Here is a 14239-nt window from a genome sequence, read left to right on the forward strand (position 1 = left end):
GGCAAACCTACTAACAGAAGATGCCACTTGGGAGAACTATGATGACTTGAAGATCAAATTCCCAAAATTCATGAATCGTCAGCCTCGAAGACAAGGTTGATTTGAAGAGGGCGGGTTTGTTAGGACTCTAGCTAGGAGAGTCCTAATTGAGAGGGACATTCATGTAAAAACTACCTAAGCCAACCCCTATTAAAGAGGTGAAGTGGCCGGCTAGGGTTAGGAGGTTATTTCTTAGAGAAGAATAAGGAGTTGTAAAGGAATAGGAGTCTTGAGTAGGAGTCCTATTAGTAGTTGATTAGAAGTAGGAGTCTTGAGTAGGAGTCCTACTAGGAGTTGGTTAGAAGTAGGAGTCTTAAGTAAGATTCCTATTAGGAGTTAGGGTTTAGAAGCCCTATAAATAGTCATGTATTCCACCTCTTTTCATAAGCAATAGATGAATCTTTTCTATAGCCTTTGAGCAGCAACTTGGAGGGAGGAACCCCTATAGAGTTCCAAGGAGGCCGATCCCCTAAAGAGATCAACCCCAAGTTTAGAATCTGCAAGGGTTCTAACAGATACTCGATTAAAATTATTTTTATCTAATGCACAAAACAAGGCATTTATCGCCTTTGCATTTAAAGCGAAAGTCTTCTCCAAATCATTCCAATCGTTCATTGGAAGAGAAGACTTTTGAAAGCCATTTTCTATAATATTTCATAATTCAAAATCTATTAAAATTAGGAAGATCCTCATTCTAGTCTTCCAATATGTGTAATTCATCCCATTGAACATGGGCGGACGTGTAATTGAATGACTCTCTAGGTTGCCGGCAAATGCCATCTCTCTTGGGTTTAAAACCAAATGAGAGTGAACCTTGCTCTGATACAAATTGTTAGGATCAAGAGTGGCACTAAGAGGAGGGATGTATTAGTGCAGTGGAAAGCTTTCACGATTTCAAAAGATTTGTTTCGATTAAAATTGATTCTGACGAAAATAGTTTCGATTCAATCCGTTTCTAAGAGAATTTAAACTTGAAAGCTTTTATAAAATTAAAGCCGATCTCGATAGATATTTACTTGAAAGCATATGTAGACGTAGTAAAAGCACAGTAAGGAGGAGAGGTAGTTTGTTATAAAAGTAAATTGCTCAAAGTAAATGCAAACTGAGTTTTAGAGTGGTTTGGTCAACGTGACATACATCCACTTTCGGATTCCTACTCCGACGAGGTCTCTGGCATCCACTAAAGGCCTTCCTTCAATAGGTGAAGACCAACCACCTCTTTTACAATACTTTCTCCTTTTTATGGGTTTATGAGAGAACCCATACAAGTCTCACTCCTCTCTTGAATGATCTCAACTTAGAAAGCGAGGAGGACAACTCTAGCACTTGTTTACAACACTTTTACACCCTAACAACTTAAGATTATCTCAATGTTTTCATGCCCTTTCATGCAAAAAAGGGTGGGGTTTTTATAGACCCTAATGGCTTCAAAATTGGAGCAAAAAAGTATCACATCCTTGAAATTCGGGGTACTGGCGGTACCACCACTATTACTAGGCGGTACTACCATCGCTAATTTGACTCTAGGTGGTACCACCATCGAACAGGGGCAGTACCACCACTGGTAGCACTATTGCCGGTGGTACCATCGCCCAAATATCCTGAGGCACTATCTTCCAAGCAGTGCCATCGTCGGCCCTAGCGGTGCCACCACCGGCCAATAATTCAAAGGCTGAATTGGGTGCTCAATTTGGCCCAATTCAGCCCTGTTAAAGGGCCCAGTTGGCCCATAATTAAGTTAGTACAATTTATAGCACATCTTGTTCTAGTGCGTTAATTGCTCTTCCGGCGAGCTTCTGGCGTACTTCCGGCGAACATCCGACGAACTCTCAGTAATGTTCCGGTAGACTCCTGGCAAGCTCTTGGACTTTACGATGATTTTCTTGGCGAGTTATGACGAGCTTCTATGGCAAGCTCCTAGACTTCTCGGTTGGTTCCCGTAGAACTTCCGTGGAACTCTCGAACTCCCAATGAGATCTCGATCTTGACTCTGGCACAACACTTGCTTTATGTCTTACTGCCATCATAGTTAATCTTGCACACTTTTCTCAACATATAGATTAGATCAAATAACTTATAATTGACTTCATGATCAAAATCCGAGATTCAACATAGAGCTCCCTCTGAGATATCTAAAAATCCACTTCACTTTTGCCCAGTGCTCTTTACCTAGATTTGTAAGAAATATGCTAGTAATACCAATTGCATATGTGATGTCCGGCCTCATACATACTATTGTATACATTAAACTTCCAACTACTCAATCATAAGGAACCTTTTGCATTTTCTCCTTCACCTCAACTTGAAGTGACCTGCAAGAGGAGAACCAATTGGTTTTGCATTGCTTATACTGAATTTTTTCAATACTTTCTCGATGTATTTCTCCTATGACAACCAAACCATTTGATGTACATACAATGATCTAAAGCCGTTCTTTTGTATCCATTTTCTATCATAAATGAATCAAACTTTCTATACTACTGCCTTGGAGCTTGCTTTAGCCCATACAAACTCTTCTTCAACTTGTAAATAAAGTTCTCTTTACCTTTGACTTTGAAGCTTTCTAGTTACTCCATATAAATTTCCTCCTCTAAATTACCATGAAGGAAAGCTGTCTTCACATCTAACTGCTCAACCTCTAAGTCCTGGCTAGCAGTAATACCAAGAGCAACATGAATAGAAGACATTTTAACAACAGGAGAAAAAATCTCTTCAAAGTTAATACCTTCTTTTAACCAAAGCCTTTCACAACCAATCTAGCTTTGTACTTTGGTTGAGAATAATATTCTTGAGTCTTCAATCTAAAAACCCACTTGTTCTTCAAGGCATTCATTCCATTTGGTAGTAGCACCAAATCATAAGTGTGGTTCTTCTGAAGAGCATCCATCTCTTCTTGCATAGCAACTAACCACTTCTTTTTCTACTCACTTTCAACTACTTCCTGGTAACTCTCTAGTTCACCTGCATCAGTAAGCATAACATACTCATCTGTAGAGTATTTTCTGGAAGGTTGACGTTGTTTAGAAGATCTTCTCAATTGAGGTTCTATAGGAAGTTGCTCTCTAACTTCTTCTTGCTCAACATGTCCTACAGGTATATCAACATCAGGTTCTACACCATCTTCTTGGACATCTCCCCCATCACCATGATATATTAGAGGAATAACTGGGTCACAATATACTAATCATTCTGTATAAATCTTAGCTGATGCCTTCTTTTTCAAATCCTTAAAGTTTTGATCTTCAAAGAAGACTACATCTCTACTTCTAAATACATTCTACTTTTTTGGATCCCAAAGCCTGTAACCAAAATAATCATGTGAGTAGCAAAGAAAAATACATTCTTTTGTCTTACCATCTAGCTTGGACCTCCTCTCATTATCTGGAACATATGCAAATGCACGACAACCAAACACTCTCAAATGCCTGTAGGAAACATCTTTTCCTGACCATACATGCTCTACAGTATCACCATCTAGGGCTATACATGGTGACAAGTTGATCACATTAATTGTAATCCTCAAAGCCTCATCCAAAACTTTTTGGGTAGCTTCACCTATGAAAGCATATATCTGATCTTTTCCATGATGGTGCGGTTCATCCTCTCTACAATAGCATTATGCTGAGGTGTACTAGGAACTGTCATCTTATGTTGGATCCTATGTGACATACAATAATCATTAAATAATCCTATGTACTTACCATCATTATCTGATCTTATGCATTTCAATTGTCTTTCTATCTCCTTTTCAACCCTGGCATGAAACTCTTTAGAGACATTAATAACCTGATATTTGGTCTTCAAAGTATAGGCTCAAACTTTCCTAGAAAAATCATCTATAAAAGTGACAAAATAAAGTGCACCACTTATACTAGGAACATCAATAGATCCACCAGGAGTTTTTGTCCTCAAAGGAACACATACATCTGTATAAACACGGTCTAAGGTATGCATTTTTCTAGATATAGAAGGACTAGCAAATGAAACTCTGTATTATTTACCCGCCAAACAATCAATACAAGGGTTCAGATGTGTACCTCTGAGGTCTGGTAATACCTCTCTCTTGGAAAGAGCTTGCAGTCCATTCTCACTCATGTGTCCCAATCGTCTATGCCACAACTCCATGCTAAAGTCTTTCTCTGTAGCATTTAATTGCTCACCACAAGCTTTGGCCTGCAACCTGTATAAGGTATGACATTTCTTTCCACTAACCATAACAAGGGAACTCTTACTGAGCTTCCATTGCCCTCTTTGAAATCTGCCACCATAGTCTTCATCATCTAGCCTTCTAACTGAAATTAAATATAGTCTCAAGTCAACCACATGTCTCACATCCTTAAGTACCAACTTGCAGCCAAGGTTAGTCTTCAAATGGATATCACCTATGCCAATGATGTCTGCTGTGTCATAGTTGCCCATCTTGACAACACCAAAATTTTTAGACCTATATGTAGCAAAAAACTCCCTCTGTAGTGTAGCATGATAAGAAGCACCTGTGTCAATCACCCACTCAAGATCCCGACACACACAAGAAAAAATATTATCAGAAGGAGACAAAATCAAATAATCACCACCCTGCATTTTAATTGTAGTATTATCCTTTGACTCTGTAGACTCCACTTCTTTTTCATTTTTCTTGTTCTTCTTAGGTTGCTTACATTGATTCTTGTAATATCCTTTCTCACCACAGTTATAGCAAATAATATCTTTTCTTGATCTTGACTTGCTTCTACTCATGCGTGAACTGCTTCTATACTTTGACCTTCCTTTGTTCTCTGAAATAAGTGTCTATGAATCATTCAGAGATATTGATGAATTCTTTCTTCTCAACTCTTCATTCAACAAACTACTTGTTACTTGACTTATAGTGACAACACCATCTAGCACAGAATTACTAAGGGAAACCACTAGTGTCTCCCAACTTTCTAGCAATGAATTAAGAAGTAACAATGCTTGTAACTCATCATCAAGAGACATTTCATAGATGATAACTAGTTAGTGATACTCTGCATTTCATTCAAATGCTCAGCAATAGAAGCACCCTCTCTATATTTTAGGTTCACAAGTTTTCTGATCAAAAAAGCTTTGTTGCTAGTTGTTTTTCTTTCATAGAGACCTTCCAACTTTTTCTAAAAAGAATATGTAGAACTTTCAGTAGAAACATAGTGAAAGACACTATCATCAAGCCACTGTCGAATAAACTCAACTATTTTTTGATCTAACCTCTTCCACTCATCATCTGTCATAGTTGTGGGTTTTGCATTATCCCCCCTACAAAGGTCCATATAAATCTTTACAATACAATATATCTTCCATTCTTGGTTTCCATATCATCCAATTGTTTCTATTCAAACTAATCATGCAAGAAACACTATTGGCCTCCATGTTCAAATACAAAATTAAATTACCAAAATCCAGCTCTAATACTAGTTGATGGGATAAAAAGAGGAATAACTTTTGTATAGGACCAAATACTAGTAGGCCATAACACGCAGCGGAATTAAATGGAATCATAATCAAATAAAACACCTAGATTTACGTGGAAAACTCCTCCAATGCGAAGGGTAAAAACCATGGGGCAAACTAAAGATAATCCACTATGAGAATAATGAATATACAAATCTCAATCTCTTACCCTAAACCCTAGCAACAATCACAAGAGAATAACTAGGATACAAGGATCACATCACTATGCACAATATCTAAAACCTCCCCAAGTAGTCACAATAAGAGTCTACTGTAGATTTTATCTAACCTGAGATGAGAACACTACTAGATGATTCAGAATAGTCTCTCTGCGTTGTCCTTGTTTTCTTCCCTTTCTTTCTCTTGTTTTTCTGCCTTTTTCTTCTCCTCTTTGAATCAAGATGCTGCTGCAAAGATCTCCCCTTGTTGTTGTAGTTTTTTTGCCTTTTTAAAATGCAACTCCTGCACCGCCTAACTTTTGATCTAGGGTTAGGTCAAAGAGGGTGGGCTGTGGGCTGATAAAGCCCACCTTGGGCTGAACATATGGGTTGTCAGCCCAACAACCAATGATGGGACCAACATTGACACGATCTGCATAATAGCCTAAGTAGTGGGGCACAGACTCCGGTTTGGGTGGTTGGACACGAGGCCCAACCGCGGTAGCCACTCCGCGTCCTGTTCTACGCACTCCCCGCCCAACCGCTGGTCCACAACCTCTAGCAACCGCCCCTCACCATGGAGGTTCGACAACCAGTCAACCAACATATGGAACCCGGAGGCGCCCTTGTGCAACTGGGGTCGACCGTAGACTACCTCTAGCACCAAGACGCCGAAGGCATACATGTCAGACTCGCAGGTGAAGTTGGTGCTTGTGTAGCACTCGTAATTGATGTATCCCCAGGTGCCCACATGGTCGCGTAGGTTGCCGTTGCGTATGTAGTCATACACCAACAGCAACATCCCTTCATCGTGGCACCATCCTGCATGCGTGCAGTTGTCCTACAGCTGAAGTAAGCAAGGATTATTGAGAAGAAGGAATAAGGGACTCACCGACGAGAGGGATGAGATGCTTATGGCAGAGGCGATTGATGATGGTGAGCTCCTCCAGGAAGTCATCCACGATATGGCTGCCCCTGGAGAACTTCTTGACTGCCACCTCCTTCTTTTACCCCTCTAACACCCCTGTACACCTCAGCAGACCCCACTTTCGCTATCATTTTCTTGACATCATCTTCAGATAGATACATTATGATGGGAATCATGATGGGAGTATTGATAAGTTCAAATGATTTTAACTTATCAATATGTCTCTTGAATTATTAGGTTTTGAATTCAAGAATGACTTATCTCAAGTATGGCATATAGATAGGAGGAGTTAAGGTTAACTCCATTATCAATTGATTGGCATCATCAAAAAGGGGGAGATTGTTGAATCTCGGATTTTGATGATGAAGTCAATTGTCATTTGTTATCTAATCTATATGTTGAGATAAGTGTGCAGGATTAACTACGATGAAAGTGAGACATGCAGCAGGAGTTACGCCAGAGTAAAGACAATGATCACATTGGGAGTTCGAGAGTTCGACGGAAGTTCGGACAGTCGTCGGAAGTTCTGCGGGAACAAATCCGAGAAGTCCATAAGCTTGCCAAAGAAGCTCGTCGGAACTCGCCAAGTGAATCGTTGCAAGTTCAGGAGTTTGCCTGAAGTCCACAGGAGCATCACTGAGGGTTCATCGGATGATCGACGGAAGTTCGCCGGAAGCTCACCGGAAGAAGCGATTGACGTACCGGAGCAAGTTGCAGTAAATGAATTAGGAAAAATCGTAGTTAGCACATTGATTAAGTTGGAAATGGGAGGTGATCCCATTAACTTAATCTTGGGGCAATTGGGCCCCTGAAAAACCCAAATTGGGCCGAATGGATCAACCCATTCGGACCCTGATTTCTGCCAGGCGGTTGAACCGCCCATGTAATATCCCCAATTTTTGAAAATTTAGTAAATGCTTATTTGTAAATATGAGGATTATTTAATAATTTTTTTTATATTAAATAATATTATAATATAACCGGATCGTCGGTCACCTTTCTCCTCCTCTTACAAAGGCCCACCACGAATGGGACTATCTTGACGAATACCATAGGTGCGGTGATGAAGATGATAGAAATAAAATATGAAAAAGATGTTTTTAGAATTTGATACACTACTCCCTATTTATGCACGTTACGAGGAAAGATTTTTCTCAACAAAACTATGATATTTCTTCATATAGTTGGGAAAATCTTGGCTTTTGTTAAAGTTGTTATCAAGAGAGATCGTAACTGCTATAATGCTCCCGCAAGACGGTGCTCCTGTCAAAGATTTCGATTTTTTACCGATGCGATGAAAATGGTTTGCGGGTGAGAGGCTTTGTGAGTGAGTCCGCTAGTTGATCAGTCATATGTACGTGAGAAACACGTAGTTGATGTTTGACAACTTGTTCTTGCATGAAGTGAAAATCGATGACTATGTGTTTCATGTATGAGTAGAATACTAGATTAGCGCATAGGTAAGTGGCTTCGACATTGTGACAATATATTGTAGGAGTAGAGGGGAAGTTGATATCAAATTCCTTGAGTAGATTCGTGACCCAATTGAGTTCTGCAGCAGCGGTTGGAATGACACGGTATTCAGTTTCAGTTGTAGATCATGCAACTGTCTTTTGCTTCTTAGAACTTTAACTGATTGGATTTGCTCCAAGGAAGATAATATATCCTGACGTGGATGTTCTATCATCAAAATTTCCTGCTCAATCAGCATCAACAAAGGCATGGAGATGAATGGGGGAGTGTTTGCGGAAAAAGAGGCTTTGATTGAGAGTCCTGTGAAGATATCACAAGATTTGTTTGATTGCAAACCAATGCATAGTAGATGGTTGATGCATGAATTGTGATAATTTATTGACCGCAAATGAGATATTTGGATGGGTGAGAGATAAGTATCGTAAGGAGCCAAGGACTTGGCGATATTGAGTTGAGTCCGTAGTAGGGCTTTCATCACATAGTTTGAGTGACTCGCTAGTAAACAAAGGAGTTGTAATCACTTTAGCATCTTGCATATTCGTCTTTGATAATAGATCTTGAATATACTTTTTTTATGATAGGAAGAGTCCTGAAGATGTGTATATTGCTTCCACTCCAAAAAATAGCTCAAGGTTCCTAGATCTTTAAGGGAGAATCGATATGCTAAATGCTTGAGGAATGCCTTGCTTGAGGAATGCCTTAATTTCTATAGGATTGTTGTCTATGATAATAATATCATCCACATATGTTAGAAGATATATTATATTACCACTTTGGTGATGGAGAAATAGGGATGTATCATAGTTGATGAAGCCGATTGATATAAAAAACAAGCCAAGTTTGGTGTACCAAGCTCTTGGAGCTTGACGAAGTCCATAATATCTTTTTATAGTTTATAAACATGCCTTGAATACTGCTGGTGGATGAAGCCAAGAGGTTGCAGCATGAAGACATCGTCAATTAGGGTCCCTTGTAAAAAGGCATTGTTAATATTGAGTTATTGTAAATGCCAGCCTTATGAGATGGCCAAACTTAGAATAAGTCGGATTGTTGTGGGTTTAACAATGAGACTAAATGTCTTTGTGAAGTCAACACCAGGATGTTGATGAAACCCTTTGGCCACTAGACGGGCTTTATATCTGGCAATGGATCCATCTAGGTTCTACTTAATTCGAAAGGCTCACTTACACTCAATGATATTTTATGTGGGATAAGAGGGTACAAGGGTTCATATAGAATTATGGAGGAGGGCATCATATTCTTTACACATGGCTTTACGATAGTATGGAGATTTGTGAGCTTGGGTAATTGTGGTAGGTTCATTGGTCTCTTATGAGTATTTTGTGATAGCATGTAGATCAAGGACTTGTCATGGTTTAAAGATACCACTTTTGGAGCGTGTTGTAATTGGATGTCCAAGGGTTATAGGATGTGTTGTAGGTATGGGTGGTGGAGAGGCACTAACATGGGTTGGGGCAGGCTAAGGGACTTTAGCGTCATTAGTCCCAAGAGAGGATAAAGGTAGTGGTTGTGTTTCCAAGGGCATTACTTCAGTAATAGGAGAACCTTGTGAAGAAGGGAGAAGCGCAATGGAGGGGGTGAGGAGCTATTGAATTGGGAGAAGAAGAGAGTGTGGATCTTGAGGAGAAGGTTTGGATGGTGTTATGGTGACTTGGTTGATGGGATCGACTTTGTACTCAAATGATGTATATTTGTTTGAGTAAGTCGCACAGTAGGAGACTTAAGGTTTTGAAACGGAAAGGTAGTCTCTACAAAAATAACATGACGGGACGTAAAGACTTTTTGAGATTAGGATTCGTAGCATCGAAAGGAATTATATTCAAGAGAGTATCCAATAAAAACCCAAGGCTTATATTTTGATGTTATCTTATGTGAGGCATAGGGACGGAGCTATGGATAATATAAACAACCAAACACTTTGAGTTTTTGAAGGTTTGAAGATTTTTGAAATAGTTTTTCAAATGGTGACTCATATTGGAGGACTAGAGTGATCATACGATTAATGAGGTAGATGATAACTTGAAAGGCTACAGTCTAAAAAGTTGTTATGGATGGATAAGTTTTGTAGATCATAGGTGATGTGATGAGATATGCTAGAGTCCACAATCCAATTTTATTTACCAGTATTCGGAGTAGTTGTAAGATTTGTGTGAGGCCAATGTGATGGAGGAGGAAGTCTAGGTCGAGTTCTATGGACTTTTGTAGAGTAGCCAACTTTGTCACATAGTTGGCAGATAACTCTTTATTGATTTGTGTGATTAGGATGCTAGGGTTGAGGATAATTATAGTAGCCACCTTGATGGTTGCGATTGAAATGTTGATGAGGTGGAGGAGGGGAGGTTTGGTTAGAGCCCACAAATTCAAGAGGCATGCTGGCCAAACCTTTGTTGATGGTTTTGTTGTACCGGTTGCTCTTCTTCTGTGATTTTTGACTGAATTGAGCTGTAATGGATGGTCCTAGTAATTTATCCTCACACTTGAGATATATCTCATAGTTAGTCAACTTGTTATAGAGTTCTTCAAATGACATCGGTGAGTCACGTGCCCATATTGCTGTTGCTAGTTCCTTATATTCATCCCTGAGGCCATTAAGTATATGGATAATGACTTCTTCATCACTAAGATTATGATCTATCAGGGCTAAGTTATCAATGATAACTTTTATATTTTGTAGATAGTCAACAATAATACTTCCCTCTTGGTTTGTTTGCATAAGACTAGATAGGAGACTAAGCAGGCAAGTACACAAATGATTTGCCAAGGTGGTTTGCAGCTTGCACCAGGCTTCGATAGTAATGTTACATGAAGATATGAGTGGGGCAAGAGATCCAGCAACTAAAGCTTGAATTGCTTGAAGGATGAGACAATCTTAGCATAACTATAGTTTGTAGTCTGAATTTGGTACTAGACTGGGTGCTCCTAGGATGTTTCACTAGTGGACAACGAAAAGAGCCGTTGACGTAGCCTAATAGATCATAGCCAAATAGGAGATTAGAAAATTGAGCATACCAGGATGCGTAGTTGCTAACTTTAGAAAACTTAAAGGGAATGAGAGTTGCAGCATTGATAGAAATAAGGCTTGTAAAGGAAAAAAATACTATGGTTTCCTATGGGAATAATAATTTGAGCGTCAGATGTAGATGATGAGGACACGTTGGGGATATGTACCAAAATAAGGAAGCAAGGTGGGAGTCTACAACGATTAGGTGGGTGAGAAGACTGTTGCGATTAGGTGCGGGGAAGAGCAGTTATATTCTGCTGAGAGCTAAGGATTGGGGCGGTGAAGAGCAATTCTATTCTATTGAGAGCTATGCTTGTGGCAATTGATAGCAAGGCAATGGTTTGCAATATGTGATGCGGGCTGTGATTAGTGCAGATCACAGCTTACAGCCGAGTTCATGTTGGGAAATCTTTGGGGGCGACATCACATGCGCAGCGGAAGAAAAGAAATCAAAATCCCCTATTCCCAAAGAGATGTTCGTTGTCATGCGAAGACTGGTGCACAAAATCTGCGAAACTTAAAACTGCATATAGAACAGATTGTGTTACCTAGGGAGATCATATATCCCTGAATCCTTGCAGATCTCTAGGAGAGGGTGAAGGAGGTCAAGCGCCCTCCTCTCTAGTGGTGATCCACACAATAGGGCTGTGATGATGCTCCTCAAAACTCCAAGCCTACTATGAGATGGAGAGGGGGAGGAGAATAGGAGAGGCAAGCAAAAGCTCTAGCCTATGAACTATTGAATCCCTCATATTTATAGAGATCTCCTGTCAACTTAACCCTAATAGACCCTCCCCTATTGGGTATTGGATCTTCATCCAACTACATAAGCCTCTTAGATTAATGGATCTCTATCCAATAATCTCTCATAGGCTTTTATTGGATCTCGTCTATGAGATCCAATAATTCAAAGACTTATTGGATATCCAACAAGATAGGGGGTCTGGTGGATATCTAATATCCGAACCTCTATTCATCGCAATGCCTACCATATGTGTGTGACCCTCTAGGCCTAATATCGAGTTGGCCGTTAGTCATACCTGTTAGAACTCCTTTTAGCTAAGTGAATTATTATCTCTATAATAATTCACTTTACTCATCGACTACGGACATACTAGGCCACTACGCCATAGTCCCCAGACGATACAGGGGAATCCAATCCATTGGACCTGTCTGTCCTCAATTACCATGTACCTATAGTCCCTTATCCATCTAATATCCCAAAGACCGTATATCGGGCATGGTGCTGTCAAACCCACACAATTTTTACTCGAGTCTTGCTCTAATCGGATTCTCCCGGAGAACTCTCTCTCTCAATCCGAATGACCCGGGCCAGGGATTTGTCTGAGCAAGAACACATGGGATATTCCTCTCATGATGTCGAGAGTGGATGATCCTCTATCGACACTCAATAGCCCTCGTAAGGTCGACTACCACACCCAATGACCAGTTGTACTAGATCTGGGACAGCCAAACCTATAAGTCTGGTATCAAAGAATGGAGCACTCATATAGGACATCCTTGGTGTCTTAAGTCTAAGGACCAGATACACCACTAGGACTATAGAATCGTTGTCTAACAATAAGGTATCATCAACCATCCAGCATTCCATAAGCGAATCAATCAGCAAACTCATTCTCCAATGAGCACCTATACTGTATCCCTAGTGTCCCCATATGAGTAGCTATGAGACCAGCTGCATCTATCATATAGACGGATATATAGCAAACCAGTCTATTTGGCTATCTCGATGTCTCTCTCGAGTAACCTATGACCGAGATAATTTAGGATCTATGTTTAAAGGTGAATCAGTCTCATTATCGTGATCTCATCACAATCCGATTCCCATTGCATAGATCCAAGGATATCAGAATATATACATGCATATATACAATAGTCAATATAAAGTGATAAATATAAAAATAATAAGAAAAATGACTGTGTCAAGTCACATATGCCATCACTCATGTGATTGGCTTGCTGGGCACCTATGACTAGTAATTTCCCACTTGACCTAAAGCCAATCACCTATGTGTCTGATCCCCATCAGACCCTTGTGATGCTCAAAGATAATTTGAGATAATAGCTTTGTCAATGGATCTGCAATGTTATCTTCGGATGGAACTCTTTCCACTACTACATCTCTTCGAGTCATGATCTCTCTAATAAGTTGGAACCTCCTCAGAACACTTCTGATGAGACCCGGGTTCCTATATTTGAGTAATCGCCCTGTAGTTGTCGCAGTATAAGGAAATCGACTCCTTGCTGCCTAGCATGACTCCTAGATCTGTGATGAACTTCTTTATCTAGACTCCCCCCTTTGCTGCCTCTGTTGCAGCAATGTACTTCGTCTCTATGGTCGAGTCAGCAGTAGTATCTTGCTTGAAACTTTTTCCAGTACACTGCTCCTCCATTCAAGGTATACACATACCCCGAATTAGATTTGTTATCATCGGCATCAAATTGAAAACTTGAGTTTGTGTAGCCTTCAATCCTAAGGCTACTACCTTCATATACTAGTAAAAGATCCTTAGTTCTTCTCAAGTACTTAAGGATACACTTTATTGCTTTCCAGTGCTCCAAGCCTAGATCCGCTTGATACTTGCTCATGACATTCATAGCATGCACTATATCAGGCCTAGTACATAGCATGACATACATGATAGACCCTATCGCTGAGGCACAAGGTATCATATCTATGTTCGCCCTTTCTTCAGGAGTATTTGGGGACATACTCATAGAAAGCGATAACCCATATATCATCGATATGAGACCTCCCTTGGAATTTTCAATTCCAAACCTTTTTACAATGGTTTCTATATACCTGGATTAGGACAAGCCAATCATCCTCTTGGATCTATCTCTGTAGATCTGAATCCCCAAGATATAGGATACTTCCCCTAAGTCCTTCATGGAGAAGTGTCTAGATAACCAAGCCTTTATTGTGGATAGCTTTCATACATCATTCTCAATGATTATGATGTCATCCACATATAACACCAAAAAGGTGATAGCGAGCCCACTTACCTTCCTATACACACAAGGCTCATCTTCGTTCTTAACGAAGTCATAAGATTTGATTGCCTCATCAAATCTTATGTTCCAACTTTGGGAAGCTTGCTTTAGTCCATAAATGGATCTAAGCAACCTACA

The 14239-nt window shown here is 39.9% G+C and overlaps 1 protein-coding gene across 1 annotated transcript; it reads right to left on the reverse strand.

Annotated features, from left to right (window-relative positions):
- Window positions 1-6108: 6108 nt before the first annotated feature.
- Window positions 6109-6465, reverse strand: LOC135613916 (L-type lectin-domain containing receptor kinase S.1-like). The gene has a single exon (XM_065110926.1). The coding sequence runs from the start codon at window positions 6463-6465 to the stop codon at window positions 6109-6111; it is 357 nt and encodes a 118-aa protein (XP_064966998.1).
- Between the last annotated feature and the right edge of the window lie 7774 nt (window positions 6466-14239).

This window comes from Musa acuminata, chromosome BXJ2-6 (assembly GCF_036884655.1).
Source record: "Musa acuminata AAA Group cultivar baxijiao chromosome BXJ2-6, Cavendish_Baxijiao_AAA, whole genome shotgun sequence".
Classification (NCBI taxonomy): domain Eukaryota; kingdom Viridiplantae; phylum Streptophyta; class Magnoliopsida; order Zingiberales; family Musaceae; genus Musa; species Musa acuminata.

What these genes read in the sequence shown, in the direction of transcription:
- LOC135613916 (XM_065110926.1), bottom strand. Translation starts at nt 6,465, where the DNA reads ATGTTGCTGTTGGTGTATGACTACATACGCAACGGCAACCTACGCGAC.